Genomic DNA, 27,613 nt, shown 5'->3' with positions numbered 1-27,613 from the left:
ATGATCTCATCTGGGGATTATAGATTAATGCAAAACAGACACTGAATTAGAAAACAGAAGTTGTGCACATTTGAAAAGGGTTATGATAGAAATTTGATCACAGAGCTTCATTACCTCTCCCATTGAGCAGACTGGTTGTCACAAGATGTCTGTGTAAGAATTTACAGCTAAAAATTTAGTTTATATTAAATAAATTTATTAAACTGACAGTATCTGCATTCATGACTGAATAGACTATGTATCAAACATTGGAGAGTCCAGAATGGAATTGTATTAATAATAATTATAATAATAATATTATGAAACAGATAGATTGCTAATTACCATATAAAGAAGATGTTACATCAAACACAGGCACAACAAAAAGAACGGCTGTACACTTTAACCTGTGTGACTCTGTGTGTGTTTTCTATTCCAGAAGAAGGCCTTTTGGCCAAAAACTGAAATATACAGCAGTCTTTTTCATGGTGCCTGTCTGCGACTCTGTTTTTCCTCTTTGGTGAGCAGCAATCTATCCTTTACATAATACAGCCTGTGTACCGCATAAGAAAGCACTGAGCATGAGACAGGCACATTTAAAACTAGAGTGGGAAGCAGACTAAGCTGTAGGAAAATGTCTTTCTTCATATTTAGAAACACACACACACACACACACACACACACACACACACACACACACACACACACACACACACACAAAATCACCTCTGTTGTCTCTGGGTACTGAGATCGAACTGCAGTGAGTAGCAGCCATGGCCGCATTGGGTTAATGGCAGGTGCAGAGGAGATGTGGGGCATGGAGAGAGAAAGGATAGCAGGGAAGAAAGGGCGGAGAAAAATGCTGTATTGCTGCCTGCAGCAGTATGCATGGGATTTGGTGGGGAGATGATGATGGTGTGCTAGGTGCAGCATCGGGAGGCTGTGTCGAGGGGGGCTGGGGAGAGGAAAGGACGGGGGGGGGGGGGGGGGGGGGGGGGAGTGGAAAGGACAATGCAGGTGAGATTATGTAGTTTAACTTTTGCCTTCAGAGCCAGTAGATATGAAGAAACAGTAATAGGTGTTCACAGTGGGAGAAAAGAAAAAATGACGAGAACTGTTAAAATAATAATGTCGATTTTTGTGACTGAATATGTCTTCTAATTAAAAGTGATATTTATTTAAGTAAGAGTACCATCCAGAAAGTTGTATTCATTTACAAGAAAGGAACATAATAAATAATCTATGTTAACAGAAATTAATATTACACATTTGCATACATTGTTAAATACTTATATTTTGACAAGTATGCTAATTTTATATTTGTGTGTATTCATATTTGCAGTTTTTGTATCTGGCTAACTTATTTATATTTGATGTTGTTATGGTTTTCATGCAATTAATTTATGTAGGTGGTGATCCTGATGTATACAAAAGGCAAATTGCAACCTTCAAAAGAATATTCAGCAAGCTGAACCCTGAAATACCTATGGTTTGTGTTTGTGGAAATCATGATGTTGGTGACCATCCTACAAAAGAAACAATGAAAATGTGAGTGTTATGTCATCACATGAATTCTAATGGCTATGTTTCATTTAATGGAAAAAAGGTCTAATTTTATTTCCATTCGCTGAAAACAAGATTATGCAATGTGAAGCAACCACAAGCTGCAGTTATATCATGACACTTAATCAGAGTTATTGAAGGTATACCATGGGGTTGTTTTGTATTGTTTCTCTCAACATTTTTTCTTCAGATTGCAGGTGCAGTGACAGTTTCTATAAAATGGCTGCAAACTCGAAAAAATTATTAATTTTTTATCATTGTGATGTAAAATTCAGTCAACATTATTTTTGCTGATATAAATTTGTATTTTCCTTTACCAATATTACATTTCACTAAGTGCAGCTAACTAAGAGGTGAACATACCTTTCCCGTAAAAACTTAAATAAATGAAACATGAAGGAAGCCGTTATTAAGATGCAAGGAGCAGCTGCTGTGTGGCATCTTGAAGTGAATCTTCTTACATTCCTTGGCAGGCATAATAGTGACCAGCTTTGTGAGCCATAACAGATGAACTTCAGATGGCTGCAGCACATGCATGCTTCATATGAAAACAAACAACACCATCCCAGAAGCAATCCTTATAAAAGTAAAAATTAAATGCATTAATAACTGCAGTGCATTAAAATACAAAACATGACTTACATATTAACATTTTCTTTCTTTCATCATTACAAACTCTAGCAATGGACAGGACAATGCAACAAAAGACCAGTTAAATGCAACTCAGATATTCTCTTTCTGTGATGAGTAGCCATTTGTCCAGAGATGCATAAATCCAGCACATATTGTTGTAGTCCCGGAACCCTTCTATGCACATGTCATCTATATCATTAGTTTTGACTTTTGTGAATCAGTGGGGACCTTAAGCCTTAATTTTGGTCTACTTTGTGGTAATTTATCATTAGAAGATCACTCCAAGCTAGCAGGTTTTTTTCTGAATTGTCATTTAGATCTTCCATCATTTTACTGCGTCTTTCTTCAGTTGAATTAATAATATCTTCTTCTAACAATTTCATGATGTGATATCAGTCTTTGTGCGTATCTTAACTGCTATCAAAAGTTGAAATGATGTTTTCAGAACACTTCTGCGGTATGTTGACTGGTACTACTTTATGCCACTTGGTAGGGTTGTCAGTACCAAGCATAGTGATGATTGTGGCTGGAATAGAGTTGATCCTCTCAATCTTTCCATTGGCTCTATGGAGTCCTTTGTTATTAAAATATTTTCACTTTTTTCTGTCCTGCAGTACTCCTCAAATTCATGAAAATTAAAGCAAGTCTGTCTATTGGTAATTACTTGGACTGAATTTCTAAAATTAGTTTACTGTTACCCCAACTTACTAACTGCTTCTGCTGATTTTGTTGTCTTTACACGATACCACCAGGTAAACGTGTTAAATGCAACAGTGCTATTTACTATGTGGTCGTATCATTTGTGAGTTGATTAAAGGGATCCAATGAAATCTTTGTGATAAGTGTTCTTCTGATCAAAAGTTTCTAGACACCTATTGGTGGAATTAAATATGGAGTACGTCTGTCCTTTGTTTTTATCACAGCTTGAACTCTGCTGGGGACACTTTCAGTGAGGAGTCTGAATGTCTGTGGAGGAATGGCAGCCCATTCATTCTCAAGATCCAAAACGAGATGATGTTGCAAGCTGAGGTATGGAATGAAGCTGACATTCTGAAACATCTCAAAGATGTTTCATTGGCTTTGAGTTGGGACTTTGGGCAGGCTAGTCTATTTGAGAAATCTTGTTGTCCACAAACCATTGTCTCATTGAAGCTACTTCATGACTGTGTTCATTTTCAATCATTCATCATATATGATCTGTTTTTCTACTGTACATAGTACACAATGCTGTAAAATGTGTTCACATCCTTCTGCATTCAGTGTTTTCTCAAGTGCAATAAGAATGCTGCACCCTAATATTGAAAAACACATCAATACTGTAACACCATCTCCTCCTTACTTCAATATTGACACCACACGTGACGGCAGGTAATATTCTCCAGACATTAAACCCAAACCCTTCCATCAGATTACCTCAGATCATAGTGTGATTCATCACTCTAAAACTTATTTTCAGTCATCCACCATCTAGTGGCATTGCTCTTTACACAATCTCAAGCACCGCTATAGAATAGTGTGGCTTATGAGGAACAGCTTGACCTTTGTACCTCTTTTTTTACTCCCAATGTACAGTCAGTGTGTTATCTGAACTGTTGGTAGAATTTTGGAACTCACTAATTTAACGTGATTTTTCACAACCGACCTGTGCGATGCTGGACAGTCCTTGTCTGCCAAGTCTTACATTAACTGTGAGTGCTCCTTTGAATTTCCACTTCATAATCATGTCACCAACCTTTGACCTGGACAGCTTTTGAACGGTTGAAATGCCCCTGATGGGTTTGTTACTCAGGTTACATCCCAAGACTTGCTGTTCAGGTTTCTCTACTGACCACGAAATGCACCATGCCTGGTTTTATCCACCTCTCTTGACATCTAGTGGTCAGTTCTGCATTACATAGGGGTGTCCAGATACTTTTGATGAGATAGTGTATATAATGACCTTCTTTCTTTGAATAAGAGGTGAATGAAACCTTCCTTCTTTCCTGATTTCTTACTCAAAATTAAACATTTACACAATTGTCAGTCAAAACTGCTATTTAAAAAGTTTTTTTACATCCTCTTGACTTTGTTTAAGTCCTTTCTTATGTGCAAATTTGATGATTTCACATTGCAGAGTGTGTGGAACAGATAAGTCTATTTTCCGTCATTGAATCTATGGTTTTATACACAATACTTTGCAAACAATGGACAATAAACAAAGTACCACTGGCATTCTTTTTAGACTTAAGTAAGGCGTTTGACAAACATAATGTTGGATGAGCTCAAAGTATATGGCATTAGAGGCACTGCACTAAAATGGTTCACATCGTACTTGACAACAGGAAACAGAAAATACCAATAAAACATGAACTAAAAGAAAACCTCGGGGATAGATTTTTGCTCCAATCATCTTTCTCCTGCACATAAATGATTTGGACCTAAACATTGAATCAAATACAAATACTTTGCTTGCAGGTGACACAATCATCCTAATTACAGGAAACACCCCAAATCAGCTACAAGCATCTGTAAATAAATCTACAGCATAGCTAAAAAGATGCTTTGAGGGGAATAAACTACCAATAAACACCAAAAACAACATTCCTAAATTTCTGTTTAAAAGGTGAAAATGAATTCCAACAAAATTTCATGTTCTTTGGAAACAATGTTTTAGGCGTATGGAATCAAAATAACTTCAGATGGCATACACATACAAACAAAATAACTGAAACACTGAATAAAATATGTTACAGTCTAAAATTCCTATCTGTTAAAGCAGGTTTTAACACTGACCGAAGTGCCTACTTTGCTCAGTTCTGTAGCATACTACTGTATGGAATTGTATTCTGGGGTACACTCAGTTCAGTCATTTTCCTAAACCAGAACAGAACTATGTAAGCAGTGCAACATGATGTAAGTATGTTAGACAGAAATTAAAACTTCCACAGTAAACATTGGTTTGTAAATTTACAGTAGTCTTCCACGTAAGGTAAAAATAATATCATCACTCACACTGTTTTGTAAAACCCTAAGGACATTCATATAGATTACTGGTTCTATTCAGCAGCAGAATTTTTAGAACATTTGAGCTACAAGGGATTTGAAACAAGACAGTGCAGCTACTGCAAACAGTGCAAGCTCTTTTGTAGATACGGCTAAAATTTATGTATCTACTGAAAGAATATTGTATTTTTAGTTTGTTGTGTTACTGTTTTGTTTTGTGTTTGTTCTTTCAATCGGGAAAGATTTTTTGCATGAATAAATAAATAAATAAACAAATAAACGTGGAAAGACTTCCATATCGCATTAAAAAGTTTTCATAAGGTCATTCTCTGAGAAGGATCTTTATTGCCGTGAAACCATACTGCTTCTCTACTCTTGGACCTTCCTCATTCTAGCTATTAAACTGTCAGCAAAAGCATGCAGTTGATTTACCCAGTGTTTTACAGCACCTGTATGTTTCATCTGAGAACCAGATAGGTGTTTAGTGGTGTAGGAATACTTTCTGGGACTAAAGCCCATCTTACTGTTCTTAGCGATAGGTGTTTCTTATCCATGTTCTTTTGCAATGCAGAACAGACTGTTACAATATTAAAATTTATTCCTAATTTCATTAAAGCATTAACAATAGCCAAGGCTTCAAGCTCATAACTACTGCATTTCTTGTCTTGAGATTGTGTTTTCTCCTCATGTAAGAGACTATGTGGAACTTGTCATCGTGTGGAGATTTTCTAATAACACAGTTCCACTGCTTTGTTTTCTTACATGTATGTAGTTCAGTTTGAATGTTCACCTCTGCTTTTTCTAAAACTTATATTCCTGATTATTCCTCAGAAAATCACTCAGAGGTGTGGCAGTTATATAGAGTAATTTGAGACAATCTTTCTAAAATATCCTGTTAGTTCCAGGAAACTTTGTTGTGCTGCAATAAGGAAAATTTTGAACAGATTGAAGGTTTATCTGCGAGGTATTACTCTAGCATTGTGGTAGTGAATTCTATAGTTCATCTCTAATATGAACCACACTTTACATAAGGATTTTGTTCCTTTGCTTAGCTCTTTGCAGTAAACAGTCCACAATGATTTTTGTTTATTTATTACTGTTTCCCCAATTGGCACAGGGAGAACTGCTCATTTTTTCTTTATTCAAGAATTTTAAGCAGCTGCCTTCTTATATCAATCGCTGTACTCCTTGGCTCTTACAAATTTTAATAAATTCAGCAGTGAACTCTCTTAGAGCACTGGTGTATGTCTGCCATTTTAAAGTTTATTGTGCGCAACAGATGAGAAACATTAGACTAAACAAACAGGTGACCCAAACACAATTTGCATACCAGATTTGCAGTGATCTCCTGCCCACTTCCTACAATTTGTGTGTGCAGATGTGGTTTGTGCCCATAGAGTTGAGCAATTTTACCCAAATCTCCAAATCCAATTTCCAGGTTTTCGCACATCTGATATCTGCAAAAAATCTCCTGTCCACTTGCAATTCAGTATTCAGTTTATTCACCATTGACCACTTACAGAGGAATAGGTCTGAACATTAAATATACAATTAACAATAACTTTACAGTAAAGTTTTTACAATTTAATTCCTTTTGTTTTAGGAATATTCTTATAATATACTAATGTCAATGATTATTTCAAAATATTCTGTTATCTTAAACATGGGTGTTTGAGTAACCAGTCATAAACCTTATGTTTGAAAATATTACTGGTCAGTGACCAGGCAGATGCTAGAAGTGTATTGAAGAGTTTTAAACTCATTATTTTGTGTGAGTTTATAATCTTTGTGAGTCTGTGTCTTGGCGTGTCGAAGTCCACTTTGTCTCTGGTTTGTGGTGATGTATGTTCTCTCTGGTCTCGAACTCATTTAAGTTGCTTTTGACATAAAGCAGTGCTGTGTAGATGTATAGATTCACAACAGTTAATATCATGTGCTTGATGAAGAGGGGGTGGCAGTGTTCCTTGGGCTTAACTTTGCTCATTATTCTGATTACTTTTTTTTTTTTTTTTTTTTTTTTTTTTTGAATTTTCAGAATTTCACTGACAAAGCAAGAATGTCCCCATAACAATATGCCGTAGGAAATATGTGAATGAAAGAAGCCAAAATATATCACCTTTAGATACTCATCAGTGACATCTCCAGATGAGATAACACACTCTTGCCATTCTCTTGCAGATATGGGTAATGTGTTCCTCCCAGTTTAATTTTGAATCAATGTGGAATCCTAACAATTTTATTGATTTGCTTTCAAAAGCTGTAGTTAAACCCAGAATTAGTTCTTGTGTTTTATCAGGATTACACATTAGGTCATTAGAAGAAAACCAATCCATTACTAGTTCTAGTTTTTCCTGTGTTGCCTGATGCAGTTCTGTTGCGTCATGGTATGTATTGAGCAATGTTGTATTATCTGCATAACACACAATTGAATTTGCTCTTACATGGTAAGGTAAGTCATTAATTGCAATGATGAACAGAAAAGGACCTAGGACCGAGCCCTGAGGCACTCCAGTCTGAATTTCCTTCAGTGAGGAGCATTTATTTTTAATTGATACAAACTGTCTCCTGTTACTTAAGTATGATTCAATTACATCCAAAGATGGTTTGTATATGCCATAAAATTCCAGTTTTGCAATTAGGGTGTTAGATGATATGCACTCTAAGGCTTTGCTAAGATCACAAAGTACGGCTGATACTAGATACTTATTTTCGAATGCAGTTAACACCTGGTTAACAACTTCAGTGACAGCAGTAGTGGTACTTTTACCATGTTGATATGCAAACTGTCTGTTGGAGAGGAGATCATGCTATCAAAACAGTTATTTAGTTGACTGTACATTACATATTCAAAAACTTTAGAGAAAACTGAGACAATAGAAACTGGTCGATAGTTTTGGGGCAGATGCTTATCTCCCTTTTTAAAGACTGGTATCAGTTTAGCAGTTTTGAGTGCATCTGGGAAGACTCCAGATTCTAAACACATATTAAAAATGAAAGAAAGAGGTTGACAGATAAGGTGTATTATTTTTTTCATTACATAGTTAGAAAACCAATAACAGTCCATACTTTTGGTGTTGGTGAATCTTGCCACAGCTTTTACAATATCCTCTGGGGTGACAACATTCCAGTGAAAAGTATACGTCCTATGGGGCACAGCACCAAGATGATCTAGTGCACAAGTACCATTTTGCTTGATTTTGTTTTTCAGCACGCTCACTGAGGTTAGGAAGTAATTATTTACTTCTTCTGGGCCAGCATTGCATCTTGTGTATGGGTGTGTGAATTATATTGGTTGATGATATACCATGCCGCTTCACATTTGTTGAGAGCACTTTCAATGTAATGTTCACATGCTTATTTTTTGGCCAAGGACAGTTTGTCTTTATAGATTTTTTTTACATTTTAGAGAAGCTCTATAAGAAGTATTATCTAGCTCAGGTCCTTGTTTACAAGAATTTTTATACATTCTGTACAGTCTGAGCATCTCCTCCCTAATGAGAGCTAGCTCATCTGTATACCATTTTAGCTGTTTGTTTTTCAGTTTATGCTTAGGGCTACTTTTGATTAATGGTGAGCAGGAGTACCATAACTCTATGAGTATTTCCAGGAAATTGTTTAAAACCATTTCACCAGCACCCTTCTCAGGTTGTGTGTTGTATACAAAGTCCCAGTTAACATAAGATATTCTGTCAATAAATAAATTAATATATTCATCTTTCTGCCCTCTTACCCATGTGGCATTAGACTTGATTCTGACTGATTTGTCTGATTTAGGCAACCGATCACAGGAGAATGTTAAAATCAATGGTTCATGATCAGCTAGGGCTCCACTGGCAAGTCTGACGTCATACATATCTCTAGAAAAATTTACTATAATATTATCTAAGCACGCCTTATTCTGTGTTGGTGTGCAATTTGTACATTGTAAATTTAGTGAGCTTAAGATATTAAAAAACGTTCTAGTAACATGTTCATCACTGTTGGCCATTTCAATGTTGAAATCGCCACAGATAATTAGTTTTATGTTAGATTTTAGTATTTTCCTCATAAGCAGCTCAAATCTTTTGAAAAATGTATTTACATCACCTCCTGGTGATCTATATAAGCTAACAATTATAGTATTCTCTATGTTTAGTCTTATACAGCTAAATTCTCCATCTAATTCTGCACAGTAAGAGCTAACATCTATTTCAGTAAACATTATACTATCTTCAACAAATATTAGGGCACCTCCATTCTTTCTTTCACTTCTACACATAATGTCTCCAACAGCATACCCTTGAGGAACAAAATATTGTACTTGATCTTATGTCAGCCAATGTTCTGAGATACAAAAAACATCAACGTTTTCAATACTGCAATAATGTTTTAATTGTAATACTTTGTTCCTAATGCAGTAAATGTTCATTTTCATCACAGTAACAGATTTATCTTTATTGTTTATTGTCTGTGAACACTCTCTCATTCGAATGTCGCTTTTCGCACCAAGTTCAAGTTCAGGAGGTTTATTACTGGCCGATTCACAGACTTTTATACTAAAAAATGACGTACATTCCAGGTATTACTCAAACCGCTACTTTCGTAGACTGTTTTATTCCGTGTGAGTCTTTCTTTAATTATTTCATTGACACATTCACACACAAACTTTTTCCCTTCATAGTTTAGGTGGTGCCCATGTCTGATGTGAAGGTTATGCTGCAGTTTACTTATATTGACCACAGCACAATTTGCGTATTCAGAGCACAGTTTCTTTATTTTAATATTTGTTCTTCGAATTTATTTATTAACGCACGAACTATAGATTAGATCGTGCCTATGAGGCACTGTAGAAATTACTGTATTCCTTGATTTATTTTTTTCGAGAAAGTTCTGAAGCACTTTTACGCAGACATCTGCTTCATTTTTTGCAACATCATTTGATCCCGTTATGTATACGACAAAGTCATTTTCTTGCGTGGATTTTGTTTGAATGCAAAGGTCTATAATGTGTTTAGTTCTGGCTCCAGGTTTAACAACACTGGTCACTGCCAAGTGTCGATATTTTTTTCGAAACATACTTGATAAATTCCTGCCATGGGTGTCTGTTAGAAAAAGCACACTGTTCTTTTTACCTGTTGTTCCCCGTTTATCAACATTTTTCCCAGAGGATTATTCGTTTTCAGTGCATTGTCTTTTGAATGGTCTGGATCATTTACACTGTCTTTAACACTGTTACTGGACTGCAGAGCACCGTATTTGCTTCTATCTGTAAATGTAACTGCTGTTGCAAAGTCCGTTGTGTTTTTTTTTTTTTTTTTTTTGTTTTTTTTTCCCCCAGCTAAAGCCCTACCTTTGTGTTTAACTTCTGTCCATACGGACGATTTGTGCCTTTTGTCAGGTGCCACTTGGCTTGATTTGTTCTTCGAGCGTAGTTCCCAATTTTCTTTCTTGAGTGTGGTGATTTCGCTTCTTAAAGTGTTGACTAAGAATTGTAGACCTGAAACTCATTCTCTTAAATTTGTTATTTCGACATTACGATCCTCGCAAACTCCCTTTTTTAGCACATAACTGTAACTTTTTCTCGTATTAGAGTTACACACTTCTACACTCGCGGCCATCAGAACAGAACCTGTCTGCACAGATGTGATGAGCACAGGCAGATTGTTGTTTGTGGACGGGCCTTAATTGTTTATTTCATATCTTGAAGTTCTTCATGCCAGACAAATGTATACTGGTCTACTGCACTGCTCAACAGCAATGAAAAGTTTCCTAATCTCTCTACAGCTTTGATAAAGCTCGGTGAAAGGATTTTGTCTGTGCTGTCATAATTGTCCGTTTTTACGTAATCCTCTTCTTCTTGAGATAACAGGTTGTAATGGGAAGCCATAATAATGAGTGGTTCTCTGCTGTCATACATAGCATCATGATCATGTAGATGTCTTCATTGGTACGGTTCCCCATTTACATCTTCATCGAAAGTTCTCTCTCTTTGCTAATATAGTTCTGCATACACAAACCACTTGCATTTCCTATCATTGCAATGTAGGTTCTTGACACACTGTTAAAAGACTAACTTAGCTGTAGGTAGGCATGATAAATTACAGTTCAGTAATAAAAACTTCAGTGGGATAATTTATTAATCATAGACTGATCAGATTTAATCATTGACTTGGTGCAGTTTTTTAATGATTATTTGGATGTGCTCAATACCCTGATAACAGCTCTCCCATCTCTACATACATATGCACCGTAACAAAGCAGTTACTAACTTTACTTCCCTAAAAATTCCACTAAAATTACACAATATTGCTGTTAGACATCAACCATTGAGTTTTGCTTACATTCATTCATCACAATTCAGTATCAATGGAAAAAAATTGCAGAAAGTGTTCTCATTATAATATTAATATGCCTTTGCAGAACTGTTGTCCAGAAGTGATATACATTTTTGAAAAATTACTGTGCTTGTAATGCACATCACAATTTTTTGCAAAAAATTAAAATTTAGAAAAAAAAGTGATCCATTAATAAATAATATGTGGGGCACCATAATAGTATGTCACTTAAATGTCCATTCACTTTGACTTCCACAGCTGGTCTTCGTGCAGTATAAACAAGCCAATATGTAGTGTAGCAATGTGGGGCTCTTGCCTACGTCCAGGTAATTTGTTAGAACTACAGGTATGAAACTTTGTTACATAATAGAGGAAAGTAAACTCGTGATTAATTAAATAACTTTTCAAATTAAATTTATACAAATCCTTGCTCTTATACAGAGTTTGTTTAGTTGACTGCAAATGGCATCCGTGAGTACTTCAGTGCAACATAGTGTGACTCTTTGGAACTGTGTGCAATATTACCAATGTTTTTGTTACTAGGAACAGAAAATATATTACAAATACACTCCTGGAAATTGAAATAAGAACACCATGAATTCATTGTCCCAGGAAGGGGAAACTTTATTGACACATTCATGGGGTCAGATACATCACATGATCACACTGACAGAACCACAGGCACATAGACACAGGCAACAGAGCATGCACAATGTCGGCACTAGTACAGTGAATATCCACCTTTCGCAGCAATGCAGGCTGCTATTCTCCCATGGAGACGATCGTAGAGATGCTGGATGTAGTCCTGTGGAACGGCTTGCCATGCCATTTCCACCTGGCGCCTCAGTTGGACCAGCGTTCGTGCTGGACGTGCAGACCGTGTGAGACGACGCTTCATTCAGTCCCAAACATGCTCAATGGGGGACAGATCCGGCGATCTTGCTGGCCAGGGTAGTTGACTTACACCTTCTAGAGCACGGTGGGTAGCACGGGATACATGCGGACGTGCATTGTCCTGTTGGAACAGCAAGTTCCCTTGCCGGTCTAGGAATGGTAGAACGATGGGTTCGATGACGGTTTGGATGTACCGTGCACTATTCAGTGTCCCCTCGACGATCACCAGAGGTGTACGGCCAGTGTAGGAGATCGCTCCCCACACCATGATGCTGGGTGTTGGCCCTGTGTGCCTCAGTCGTATGCAGTCCTGATTGTGGCGCTCACCTGCACGGCGCCAAACACGCATACGACCATCATTGGCACCAAGGCAGAAGCGACTCTCATCGCTGAAGACGACACGTCTCCATTCGTCCCTCCATTCACGCCTGTCGCGACACCACTGGAGGCGGGCTGCACGATGTTGGGACGTGAGCGGAAGACGGCCTAACGGTGTGCGGGAGCGTAGCCCAGCTTCATGGAGATGGTTGCGAATGGTCCTCGCCGATACCCCAGGAGCAAAAGTGTCCCTAATTTGCTGGGAAGTGGCGGTGCGGTCCCCTATGGTCTTGGCGTGCATCCGTGCGTCGGTGCGGTCCGGTCCCAGGTCGACGGGCACGTGCACCTTCCGCCGACCACTGGCAACAACATCGATGTACTGTGGAGACCTCACGCCCCACGTGTTGAGCAATTCGGCGGTACGTCCACCCGGCCTCCCGCATGCCCACTATACGCCCTCGCTCAAAGTCCGTCAACTGCACATACGGTTCACGTCCACACTGTCGCGGCATGCTACCAGTGTTAAAGACTGCGATGGAGCTCCGTATGCCATGGCAAACTGGCTGACACTGACGGCGGCGGTGCACAAATGCTGCGCAGCTAGCGCCATTCGACGGCCAACACCGCGGTTCCTGGTGTGTCCGCTGTGCCGTGCGTGTGATCATTGCTTGTACAGCCCTCTCGCAGTGTCCGGAGCAAGTATGGTGGGTCTGACACACCGGTGTCAATGTGTTCTTTTTTCCATTTCCAGGAGTGTATTTATGGACTTTATCAAGGCATGTAAGACAATAACATTACTATTGGCAATACAAATTTATAACTCACTTCAGTGAACCCTAACAGTAATTTTTGATCAAATATATATTATGCAAACTTGCTATTGATATAGCACTGTCAGTGAATATGAACTGGAGAGATTTGTGAATTACCGTGAAAGTAAATCAGCTGTCAGTAGCGGACCTAATGGAAACACTAAAAACCAGAAAATAGCTAACAGATGTCACAGTATAACTTGTTGGAGCCAACAACACTCTATCACTACCATGTCTCCTCTCTTTTTCTATTGTATTATTAGCTCTTATAGCATTTAAATCTGTGAACTTACATTTTATAAACATGGCCTGATTTGCAGCTGAGATAGAGAGAGAATATCTGGAATATTCCAGCCAGTCTGGTACTTTAGATGGGTGAAAACTGGAGAACTGATTTGTATTGCTAAATTACTAACATAGTGAATGTGCACATGATAAATAAGTAGATTTATTCATCTCATAACATACAACATCAAATCATTTTTGATTTGATGTATTGGAGACATATCAGGATTTTTGCATTATTTTATATATATTTCTGAGATACTGCTACACAGTTAGATACTACAGAATCCAGTATACAAAAGTAAACATAAAATTTCCTTGTTCAAACTGTAAAATTGACCTCAAAGGATTCTTCAATAGAATAATAACATCTTTCCACCAGACAGGTATAGACTAATTTTTCCAGTGAATCTAACTCCATGTTAAATATATTACTGCCTTCTATTTTATTGTAAATTTTTAATCTCACACACTCTGGTCTTGGGGTGTAGAGTTTTAAATGGTGTTTTGGGACTTCAAAATTCTCTCTGTAGCGAGTGCTGTAGTTGTGGTCAAAACGGAGCGTTAACTGTATGTTGATTATTTTATATGAGAAAAACAGCACCTCATATATGTAAAGGGAAGCAGGAGACACTATTTTTAGATTTTTTAACAGTGGTTGACATGATGCCCATTGTTTGGAAACAAAAATGTTTGTAAATTTTTTGTAATATGTTCTCCAGAAGATCCTGCATACTGATTAACTGGCTCAGAGCAAGAGTGATAGACTGTCTTTCTGATTTCTGCTTGTGCCACCTGACAAAATATACAGTTCAAAAGCTAGGCTGTTAAGTTTGATTGCTAAGCAGTCTACGTGCACCTTCCAGTTTAAATTTGTATCAGTATTTTGGCCTATGCACTACACATGGTTTGCTTCTGTGACATCCTGATCATTGCATGTTACCTTTATTTCCCTTTGTTCTAACAATTTAGCTTCAAATTGCATCATTTTGGTATTAATTACATTAAGTTTCACTCCATTTTGATGGAAACAAGATTAAAGTTTCTCTAAAGAATGTATGACACTTTCCGGAACTCTTTCATGCACCTCACTTTCATTTACACTGAGGTGACAAAAGTCATGGGATAGTGATCTGCACATATACAAATGGAATTAGTATTGTGTACATAAGGTATAAAAGGGTGCTGCAGTGGTGGAGCTATCATTTGTGCTCAGGTGATGCATGTAAAAAGGTTTCCGACTAGATTATGGCCGTACAACGGGAATGAACAAACTTTGAATGTGGAATGGTAGTTAGAGATAGGTGCATGGAACATTCCATTTCAAAAATAATTAGGAAATTCAATATTTCATGATAAACAGTGTCAAGAGTGTGCCAACTATACCACATTTCAGGCATTACTTCTCACATGGTCAATGCAGTGGCTTAACAACCAAGAGCAGCGGTGTTTGTGTAGAGTTGTCAGTGCTAACAGACAAGCAGCACTGTGTGAAATAACCATAGAAACCATAGTGAAACATACAGGGTGTTTCAAAAATGACCGGTATATTTGAAACGGCAATACAAACTAAACGAGCAGCGATAGAAATACACCGTTTGTTGCAATATACTTGGGACAACAGTACATTTTGAGGCAGACAAACTTTCTAAATTACAGTAGTTACAATTGTCAACAACAGATGGCGCTGCGGTCTGGGAAACTCTATAGTACGATATTTTCCACATATCCACCATGCGTAGCAATAATATGGCGTAGTCTCTGAATGAAATTACCCGAAACCTTTGACAACGTGTCTGGCGGAATGGCTTCACATGCAGATGAGATGTACTGCTTCAGCTGTTCAATTGTTTCTGGATTCTGGCGGTACACCTGGTGTCCCCACAGAAAGAAGTCACAGGGGTTCATGTCTGGCAAATAGGGAGGCCAATCCACGCCGCCTCCTGTATGTTTCGGATAGCCCAAAGCAATCACACGATCATCGAAATATTCATTCAGGAAATTAAAGACGTCGGCTGTGCGATGTAGCTGGGCACCATCTTGCATAAACCACGAGGTGTTCGCAGTGTCGTCTAAGGCAGTTTGTACCACCACAAATTCACGAAGAATGTCCAGATAGCGTGATGCAGTAATCGTTTCGGATCTGAAAAATGGGCCAATGATTCCTTTGGAAGAAATGGCGGCCCAGACCAGTACTTTTTTAGGATGCAGGGACGATGGGACTGCAACATGGGGCTTTTTGGTTCCCCATATGCGCCAGTTCTGTTTATTGACGAAGCCGTCAAGGTAAAAATAAACTTCGTCAGTAAACCAAATGCTGCCCACATGCATATCGCCGTCATCAATTCTGTGCACTATATCATTAGCGAATGTCTCTCGTGCAGCAATGGTAGCGGCGCTGAGGGGTTGCCGCATTTGAATTTTGTATGGATAGAGGTGTAAACTCTGGCGCATGAGACGATACGTGGACATTGGCGTCATTTGGACCACAGCTGCAACACGGCGAACGGAAACCCGAGGCCGCTGTTGGATCACCTGCTGCACTAGCTGCGCGTTGCCCTCTGTGGTTGCTGTACACAGTCGCCCTACCTTTCCAGCACGTTCATTCGTCACGTTCCCAGTCCGTTGAAATTTTTCAAACAGATCCTTTGGTGTATCGCTTTTCGGTCCTTTGGTTACATTAAACCTCTGTTGAAAACTTCGTCTCGTTGCAACAACACTGTGTTCTAGGCAATGGAATTCCAACACCAGAAAAATCCTCTGTTCTAAGGAATAAACCATGTTGTCCACAGCACACTTGCACGTTGTGAACAGCAAATGCTTACAGCAGAAAGACGACGTACAGAAAGGCGCACCCAGAGACTGCGTTGTCCTCTATATCTTTCACATCACTTGCAGCGCCATCTGTTGTTGAAAATTATAACTACTGTAATTTCGAAAGTTTGTCCGCCTGAAAATGTACTGTTGTCCCAAGCATATTGCAACAAACGGTGTATTTCTATCGCTGCTCGTTTAGTTTTTATTGCCGTTTCAAATATACCGGTCATTTTTGAAACACCCTGTATGACGAACATATCCATTAGGGCAATGTGATGAAATTGGGTGTTAATGGGCTATGGTAGCAGACAACTGATGCGAGTGCCTTTGCTAACAGCATGACATCACCTGCAGCACCTCTCCTCGGCTTGTGAGCATAGCAGTCGGACCCTAGACATCCGGACACCTGTGGCCTGGTCAGATGAGTCCCAGTTTCAGTTGGTAAGAGCCGATAGTATTTGAGTGTGGTGCAGACCCCACAGAGCCATGGAGCATAGTTGTCAACAAGTCACTGTGCAAGCTGGTAGTGGCTCCATAATGGTGTGGGCTGTGTTTACATGGAATGGACTGGGTTCTCCGGATGTTTGGCTGCTTGGAGACTATTTGTGGCCATTCATGGACTTCATGTTCTCAAACAACAGTGGAATTTTTATGGATGATAATGTTCTATGTCACTGGGCCACAATTGGTAGTGAGTGGTTTCAAGAACATCCATCAGGGGACAGGAAAGGACACCAGGTGCACTCAGTGTGTATGTTTGGGGGCCCCATTCAGCATGTTGAAGAGGCTATTCCGGCAGGCATTGAGGGGACAGGATGCAACCAGCTACAGATTGTGGTGCACGATGGAACAAATGATGCCTGTTGTCTGGGTCCTAGATCATAGTTGAGTTATTCCAGTGACTGTCAGAGAAGGTTGAGGCCAGCTTTGTTCATGGAGTTTCAACAAAGCTCACAAATTGCAGCATTGTCCCCAGAACTGATCATGGCCTTTTTTTGAGTTGAATAGAAGGACTGAACCAGAGACTTCGAAGATTCTGTGACAAGCTAGGCTGCTACTTCCTGGACTTGCCCAATAGGCTTGAGAACTGTCGGGTTCCCTGAAATAGGTCAAGTGTGCACTACACTACTCAGCTAGCAGACAGTGTGTTGGGTGCACACAAGGGTTTTTTAGTTAGGCAACTCTCCACTCAATCCAGATAATGATAGTTGTAGGAAACCCAGACATATAAGTGTAAGAGAGAAAGAAATGCCTCCCACAGGTGAGAGTATTAAAATCCTAATGGCATACTGCTGAAGCATTCACAACAAAGTGCCAGAGTTTGAAGCACTCGTGAAAAACAGTGAAGCTCACATAATACTAGGTACAGAAAGCTGGTTGAAACCTGAATTTGATAATAGTGAGATTTTTGGGGAAAATGTAAGCTTATATTAAAAGGAGAGGCAGATGGGAAATGGAGGTGGTGTATTTGTCACAGTAGACAAGAAACTCAAATCCACTGAAGTAGAAATTGAAGCTGCATGAGAGATTATTTGGGCAAGATTCAGTACGGGGGGTGGGCATAAGCTGATAGTTGGATTCTTCTATTGCCGACCAGACTCATCTCCTGATGTAACTGAAAACTTTAGAGAAAGCCTCAGTTCACTTGTACCTAAGTTTTTCAATCATACTTTAATCATTAGTGGAGACCGAAATCATCCAGCAATTACTGGGGAAAATTTCAGTTTTCTTAGTGTGGGCGTGATAAGATATCCTGTGAAACTTTACTAAATGCCTTCTCGGAAAACTATCTAGAATAGATAGTTAGGAACCCCACTCATATATTGGATCTAATGGCAACAAACAGATCATATGTTTTTGAGGATGTCAACATCAAAACTGGTATCAGTGATCATGACATGGTTGTGGCAACAATGATTACCAAAGTACAAAGGACAACTAAGCCAATCAGAAAGGTATATAAGTTCAGTAACCTAGATAATAAATAAATAGTGTCATATCTCAATAAGGAACTTGAAACTTTCAGCACAGGACAGGATCATGTAGAAGAACTCTGACTCAGGTTTAAAAGAATAGTTGACCATGCACTGTATAGTCATGTACCCAGTGGAACACTTCATAATGGTAGGGAATCTCCACGGTATACAGTCACTGTAAAGAAACTTCTAAAGACAGATATTATTTCACAATTAGGTACAAAACAAAACATAGTGCTATAGATAGAGAGATGCTGAATGAAATGCATTTGGCTGTCAAGAGAGCAATGCGTGATGCCTTCAATGACTGTTGTAGCAGAATATTGGCAAGTATTTTTTCACAGAACCCAAAGAAATTCTGCTTGCATGTAAAGCCTGTTAGTCGCACCAAAGTTAGTGCCCAGTCCCTGATGAATGAGACAGGAACTGAAATTGAGGTAGAAAAGCAAAAGCTGAAATGTTGAACTCTGTTTACAAATGTTTCTTTGCAAAGGAAAACCCAGGAAAAGTGTCCTAATTTAATCCTCGTATCACTGAAAAGATGACTGAAATAAGTATTAGTGTCAGTGGTGTTGAGAAACACTGAAACTGTTAAAATTGAATGAAGTTCCAGGCCCTGATGGAATCCCTGTCAGATTCTATGCTGAGTTTTCGGCTGAGTTAGCCCCTCTTCTAACTATAATCTGTCATAGATCCCTTAAAAAAAAAAAAAAAAAAACCACACACCAGTTCTTGGAAAAAGGCACAGGTCTTACCCGCCTACAAGAAGAGTAGTAGAAGTGACTCACAAAACTACTGTCCAATATCATTGACATTGATTTGTTGCAGAATTCTAGAACATATTCTGAGCTCAAACATAATGAAGTGTCTTGAACAGAATGACCTTCTCAATGCCAACCAGCATACAATACAATACAATACAACTCGCATGACGTACTGAAAGCTTTGGGTCAAGGCAACCAGGTTGATGCAGTATTTCTTGATTTCCGAAAAGCATTTGACTCAGTACCACACCTACACTTATTGTCAAAAGTACAATCGTATGGGGTATCAAGTGAAATTTGTGACTGGATTGGGGCCTTTTTGGTAGGGAGGACACACATGTTATCTTGGATGGAGAGTCATTGTCAGATGTAGAGGTAACTATGTGTGTGCCCCAGGGAAGCATGTTTGTATCCTTGTTCATGTTGTATGTCATTAACCTTGCAGACAGTATTAACAGTGAAATCAGGTTTTTTGCAGATGATGTGGTTATCTGTAATGAAGTACTATCTTAATGAAACTGCATAAATATTCAGTCAGATCTTGATAAGATTTCAAAGTGACACAAAGACTGATGACTTGCTTTAAATGTTTAGAAACGTAAAGTTTTGTGCTTCACAAAATGAAAAAAATTGATATTTTCTGACTATAATGTCAGTGAGTCACTGTTTGAATCAGCCAACTCACACAAAAACTGGGGTGTAACACTTTGTAGGGATATGGAATTCAATGATCACTTAGATTCGGTTGTGGGTAAGGCATATGGTAGACTTTGATTTATTGGCAGAATACTGGGGAAGTGCAATCAGTCTACAAAGGAGATTGCTTACAAATAACACGTGTGACCATTTCTAGAATATTGTTTAAATGTGTGGTACCCGTACCACGTACCAAATAGAATTAACAGGGCATATTGAACACATGCAGAGAAGGGTAGCATGAATAGTCACAGTTTTGTTAACTGCATGGAAGAATGTCACAGAGATGCTGAAGGAACTTAACTGGAACACTCTTGATGATAGACGTAAACTATCTGAGAAAGTCTCTTAACAAAGTTTCAAGAACCAGCTTTAAATGATTACTCTAGGAATATACTACAATGTCCTACGTATTGCTCACATAGGGATCATGAGGATAAGAGTAGAATAATTACTGCATGCACAGAGGCATTCAGTGAGTCATTCTACCTGCACTCCATACATGAATGGAACAAGAAGAAACCCTAATAACTGGTAAGTGGGACATACCCTCTGCCATGCATCTCGCAGTGGTTTGCAGAGTATAGATGTAAGTATAGGAGCAGCATGGCCCAGTATTTCTGCAAGGGACTTCCAATGACTTGTTGAGTCCATGCCACACTGTGTTGCTGCACTACTTCAGGCAAAAGGATGTCCAACATGATAGTAGGAGGTATCCCATGACTTTTATCACCTTAGTGTAGAACTGATGTATCGTCAGCAAATAAAACTGAATCATCATTAGTAACAAATGGTAGGTCGTTTATGTAGATAACTAACAGGTAGGGGATCAATATTGAACCATGCGGGTCTCCTTGACCAATTGTTTTCCAGTTTGAGGAGTAATTTCTTGAATTTGAATTTATAATTACTCTTCGTCTCCTATCTGTTAAGTAAGAGGTGAACTATTGTAAAGTAGTGCCTCTGATTTTGTGTATATGGTATTTGAGTAGAAGTAAGGAATTTTTCGTTGAATCGAAAGCTTTTGTCAGATCACAGAATATACCTGTGACCTTGCTATCTTCATCTATTGAGGAGTGTATCTTTTGAATAAACTAATTGATTGCATTTACAGTGCTTTTTCCTTGTTTGAATCCAAATGGTTTTTAAAAAAATGTCATTTACACTAAGAAATTTTTGAATTTGTTGAGCTGCAATATTTTCAAACACTTTAGAAAGTACTGGCAGAAGAGAAGTAGGTTGGTAATTGCCATATCTTCTGTCGATCCATTTTGGAATTGTGGTTATATATTAACACATTTGGAAAACATCCCTGCTCAAAAGATTGGTTTATGATAACTGACAGTGTTTGTCAGATGATATTATACATTATCTTGATTACAGATGTGGGTATTTCATCCCACCCCAATGAGGTTTTGTTTTTTAAAAGACAAAATTTCATTTTCCACATCCCTTTGGGTGGTTTTTTAAACTATTTGAAAGATGTGTTTGGATTGTTTTCCATGCTACATTTAAGAATAATTCATTGAAACAGTTCGACATCTGAACAGCGTTTACTGCAGTGTCATTTTCAAATCTAATGTTTGAAATCCCACTTTTAACTTTGGCTCCTAATTCTGACCGAACAACTGACCACATTGCTTTTGACATGTTACTGTGTTGGAGGATGAAAGTATTGTAGGCCGTATTTTTAGCTGCAGCTACGAATTTCCTGCAACTTTATAGCATTTGACATACATAACAAAATCTGGATTACTGTTAGATTTTAACCCATTGTGGAGTTTCCTTTTGCTGGCACTAGAAATTTTTATTCTTAGCATAATCCACTCAAGTTTACTGCTTACTTTCTTTTGCCAAGCTGTAGAGGTCCCAGTTGCCTATGTAATGGCTAAGAGGGACAACAAATATTCGATTTTTAGTTTTTCATGTAATTATTCACCAAACTTAAAAATTTAAAATGCTGTCATAATCTACTCATTGAAAAGTAAACTCCTATGTTAAAGGTTTGACATGGTAAGACAAGTACTGCAGTTAGAGTCTTGAGGCAGTCTAACTCACTGTGAGCAAAAACCTGACTATATTCATCTAGTATTTGAGAATGAGAGCACTTGGTAACTTCCAACAAACTTCAGACCTTTATGATACTTTTTCTCACTGACACCCCATGCAAAATAGTGAAAGGAAAAAATTTTACCCCTTATTACATTTTCACTGTTTGTGCAGGAAAACTGCTACATCAGACATAACGTTTTAATTTACTAGATTAGATTAGATGTACTTTTCGTTCCAATTGGTCCATAGCAAGGAGATCCACAGGGATGTGGAACATGTCAGAAAACAAGAATACACAATAAATACTTACAAAATAAAATATGATGCACAGTTCAGGAGATATGATGTCATAAACATTGAGGTGTGTGAATAACTATCTTTTACACAATTTACCCAGACTATACCATCCAGTGTATCACAATGTGAGTACATAATGACTTCCACAAACTTTAAACACAATTTCAAACCTTTTCTAGACATTCTCTCACTTATGTGCTGAACACCAAATATTTAACACACTAACTTATTTGTAAAGTAATCACAACTTCAAAGCTGTTTCATACAAGGAAGTTTGATTCTTTAAGGAATTAGACTTTACTGGTGTTGACTAACTGCCATAAAATGCTTTCAGTGTTGTCAAAACTGACTTGCAGTTCTCCAGCTTTGACACTAGAAGCAGTAAGGTATGGAGTAAAATGGCTGTCAGCTTTGTGTGAGTGAGATTTGTGTTTTTTATTTCTCAAGTTTGTATCAGTTGGTTAATAAGTTCATTGTTTTGGTCTGCAGAGATAAGATTAGACTAATCGCAGGGTGCACAGAGGCATTTAAGCAGTCATTCTTCCCCTGCTCCATACCTCATTGGAACAGGCAGGGACCATAACATGTGGTACAATGATAAATACCCTCTGCCATGCACTTCACAATGGTTTGCAGATTATTTGTGTAGATGTAGAGTAACAGATCTTTTTATACTGATACTAGTGACCCAACCCAGGTCTGCATGGGTATCACTAAACATCTATGGCAGGAACAACTTGTCTTATGTAACAGTAACTTTGTTTATGGGCCACTGCATAAAATTATGATTCAGATTCCGAGAACATCATTAGGTGAATGAATTCACCACATTAATATTTAAGTAGCACATGAAAGGAAAGTTATCAGGAGATATCAATGTTATCTGTTCCATATTTCATTAGAGTGACATCTTGTGGCAATGATGGGACCTGTGGGCTATCGCACTGCCCTGTCTGTCCACCTACAGCTCCAGTTCAGTGCAAGCTACAGCCCTGACACCATTGCTAGTGATACATTTCCTATGAGACCTTTTGCCGCATTTCACTACACAATAACTTTACACCTAAAAGGCTGTTTTTATCAGCTTAATATCTGATACTTCCCACATCACAAAATCATTGAGGAAGTCAACAGTAACATGTACCAGCCTTCTGGCAGCAGTACTTTGCACTGGCATGATGCTGCAGCTGGATGGATCAAGGCATCTTATATACTCCAGAATCCAAAACAGTGGTACTTCCTGAGGCAAATGGTAGATCCTATAAAAATCCAACATGTGCCCTCTGCATTTGAATGCATGTTGCATTTAGAGAAGAAAACTGTTCTGACAATGGCAAGGGTGCTCTGTGGGCTCAGAGACAGCCATAAAGCTGCCCAGCTGCAGTGCCAAGTTGGCACAAGCTACCACTACTGGGAAGCACAGCCTGTGCAGATTTCAAGTTCTGTCATTCACTGCTAGATGGAAATAGCATAGTTTTTGCAGCAGCAGGAGACTTTAATCATCATAGCTCAACAAATTTGCATGAAATATATGGAAATGTATACACAAACCTTCCTCATGGAGCAGTTTATCTATTAATGGGAACCATGTCAAAATCAGTGTAGTTTTTGAGATTAGGCCAGACTTACAGACAGAAACTGTAGGGGGACTTCAATCTATATGAGGGCAAACTTAAAGGTAATGCCTCTGAATTTTTTATTTAAAAATCCTTTAAACCTTTTTAAATGAAACAAACATTATTGACATTCTACATCTTTATTGTGCATGCCTGCATGTTTATTTCTCAATGTAGTCAACTTGGCAATGAACACATTTCTCCCAATGAGAGAACAATTTGTTGATACCATCACTGTAGGGTGTTTGACGTTGTTATGGTTTGCACTGCTTCATCACTGTCAAAATGAAGTTCTTGAAAGTTTTCCTTAAGTTTTGGAAACAGATAAAAATCAGATGGTGCCAGGTCAGGACAGTATGGAGTATGATTGACGACAGTGAACCCAAGGCATCGGATTGTTGCAGATTTGCTTTGCGTGTGTATGGTCAGGCACTGATATGCTGAACAAGAGGGTGCTCCATGTGTGCACAAACTCATTAGATTCAAAACCTGATTACTGCTCACTGTATCTCATGCACTGACGTAGTTATGTTACACACTGCCATGTTACACTCCACAGTTTCGAGCTCTCTATTGGCAGACAGATGCAACTATGTAGTCATGAAGAATAAAGATGTAGAGTGTTAATAAAGTTTGTGTTATTTAAAAAATCTTTTGCAATCTTTAACAATGTGTAAAAAGTCAGTCTGACCCAAGAAGCCTGAGAGAGCACTCACGCATATGTGAGTTATGTTTGCTCGTGTGAATGCCTGTATGTTTTTCTTTTCTGATGAAGGCTTTGGCCAAAAGCTTCATGTGTAAGTCTTTTTGTTGTGCCTGTCTGCAGCCCAACATTTCATTTTTATGGTGAGTAGCAATGTATCTATTCCACAATTGTTGAAATTTCAACCTGACTCTCCCTCCTCAAAAATGTTCCGTTAGATATTCATACAGTGACTCACTACAGGCACATCCTTTCAGCTTGCTTGGTCCCTGCCTATCCTTTATATACACTGTACTTTCCCATGTGTCTGCTTGAAGGAGTGATATAAATAAATGGATGCACCAAAATGTTATGCCCACCTGTTAAGTAATGTGTTCATTTACCTTTGAAACATAATACAGCAGCAATCCTGCATGATGTAATGAAACAGCCTTAGATTTCGTATGGGAGTAAATGATACATAATCTTTAGTGAATTACTCAATACATTATATCTTTTTTTACTATGTCATCATATATTTACATTTGTGCTTATTTCTTTCACATTTATTATTCGTTATCTAAGACTATTTAGAATAATTGATATGCTAGAAACTACAATCATAGTTATACTATTTCATTTGCAAGATTGTGATAATTTGAAATTTTGTTTATACACATTCCCCTTCTATTAAAACAATGGTATATAATCCAGGAAGATAATAGTTCACTAATGCAATACAGTTTTTCTATGAAATAAACAAAAGTATTGAATACAAAGTTCTAGAAAAACATTACATCATGTCATGTGTAATTTTTCAAATTTTGAATCGTTTATTGGATAATAATCTTTAACAATGTATACAAAATAGTTGATTGTAAAAAATTATGTAACTTTAGCATTTAAACCTCAGTAAATGGCAGTAATCAGAATGATTAAGCACTTTAGTAACAATTTGCATATTTTGAAAGAAATTGTTCAAAACCAATATTTTATAAAAGAAGACGTTTTGGCTCATATTTTCCCTTCAGGATTGTAAAACTTACTATCACACTAAAGTTTTTGTGAATATGTAATTTTTCATTATAACTTTACAAAATTATTTATACTAATAATGAACTTGTCATCATGGATTGTCACTTTTTTATATAAGGACCCATGTTAGACCTAAATAGTTAGTTTCTGTTGTTGATTTGTTGTGGTAAGCGGTGGATGTAAGAAGTTGCAGTTTGAAAAAAAGTATCAGAATACTTGTGTTGGATTTTTATTTCAAAAAGTAAAATTAGGAGATTTGCTAAAGAATGCAGAATAATCCAAAAAGTACTGAACCTAGGACATCTGCAGCAAACAAATAAGCTCAGCAATCATTGTCACCCTCTAATCCTTTGAAATAAGCATTCTTAATAAAAGTCATGTTTCCTGCTTGCAAAACACATTTCCAAAAGAACAGACACAATTTTGATCCAGCAGCCACTATTAATCAATACCAAAGGAATTACAGACATTGGCTGCAAGTGGGCACTAATTTAAATCAATGGGGAAACCTAAAAATTTGTACCCGACTGGGATTCAAACCCAGGTCTCTTGCTTATTGGGCAGATGCTCTTGACCACTAAGCCATCTATACACGGTGGTCATTGCAACTGCCTGGACTACCCTAGCATGCCTGCCATCAGACCCTAATTCTCAACTTATCCACACACTACTAATGTAGTGCCCCTTGCCTATTATGAGAATTGTGTCCATTGTTGTGGACATGTCCGAAAGAAGAGACACCACATTTATATAATTAAGGTGAGGATGGCCGGTGATCTCTTCAGTCTGGATGCACACCTGGGTGAACCCTTACAGGAATTGGCAAAGTGCCGCAAGTAATGAGGATGATGGGCAAGGGGCACTACATCAGCAGTGTGTGGATAAGACTTCGTAGGCTTTCCCGGCGTAATAAGTCTTGAAAATCTCTTCGGGTTTGCTGCCGGATCCTAAAATCAACTTGACTCGATATTTCGGCGATCCAACTGGTCGCCATCTTCAGGAGAATGCTGCTTGCTGATGAGTCCCGCTGAGAACTAACGCCAGCTGCAAAACGACGTCCTATATAGCCCACCGTGCAGTACACGGCGCGTGCGCCGCCCGTCACAGTTGCTGCCCTCCAAGACAGGGAAGGGGCGCCGCCCCTGGTAGAACTTTGCGGCGATGATATATCGCACTCATGGTCGCACCGAAGAACGTTCAATCTTGATGCGGGATAGTACCGGATTCCACGTCCTGCTAAGAGGAAACCCATTGTCTCTATTGATTAAATTATCCGCCAACCTAATTTCAATGGCCTCTTTATAAACACTATTCCAAAAACTGGAAATGTTGGCAACTACCACTGTTTCGTCATATTTCATGCCGTGTCCCTCATTTAAACAGTGTTCTGCTACTGCTGATTTTCCGGCTGTTGTAGCTTCGTATGGCGTCGGTGTTCCACACACCTGTCATGAACTGTGCGAATCGAACGACCAATGTAAGTTTTCCCACACTGACACGGAATTTTGTATACACCGGGTTTCCTAAGCCCCAGATCATCTTTTACAGAGCCAAGTAGTGCCCTAATCTTAGAAGGCGGTCGGAACACACTTTTGATGTTAAAATTCCTTAAAATTCGTCCAATCTTAAACGATATACCTCCTGCATAGGGAATCTCTTAATAGATTTTTGGACCATTTCAACTGTCTTCATCCCCGCATCAAATTTACCATGGAGGTCGAAAGTGATGGGATGCTTCCATTTTTAGACGTTATGGTTTATAAAAAACCAGATGGTACTTTGGGACACAGTGTTCACCGGAAGCCAACGCACACAGATCGGTATCTGCATTCTACAAGTTGTCATCCACCCTACCAACGCAGTGGCGTTCTCAGGACTTTGGTACGGAGAGCATATGC

At 38.5% G+C, this 27,613-nt stretch overlaps 1 protein-coding gene across 1 annotated transcript in view; it reads left to right on the top strand.

Annotated features, from left to right (window-relative positions):
• The window catches only part of LOC126279075 (serine/threonine-protein phosphatase CPPED1-like), a 124,792-nt gene that overhangs the window by 75,178 nt on the left and 22,001 nt on the right, over nt 1-27,613 (top strand). Inside the window, exon 4 of the mRNA XM_049979533.1 lies at nt 1,389-1,527. Within this exon, the coding sequence (XP_049835490.1) occupies nt 1,389-1,527 (139 nt within the window). The remainder of the gene's footprint in view (nt 1-1,388; nt 1,528-27,613) is intronic.

The sequence above is a fragment of the Schistocerca gregaria genome, chromosome 6, assembly GCF_023897955.1.
Source record: "Schistocerca gregaria isolate iqSchGreg1 chromosome 6, iqSchGreg1.2, whole genome shotgun sequence".
Classification (NCBI taxonomy): domain Eukaryota; kingdom Metazoa; phylum Arthropoda; class Insecta; order Orthoptera; family Acrididae; genus Schistocerca; species Schistocerca gregaria.
The sequence above is the reverse complement of the archived record's forward strand: the minus strand, read 5'-3'. Positions and strand labels throughout refer to the sequence as shown.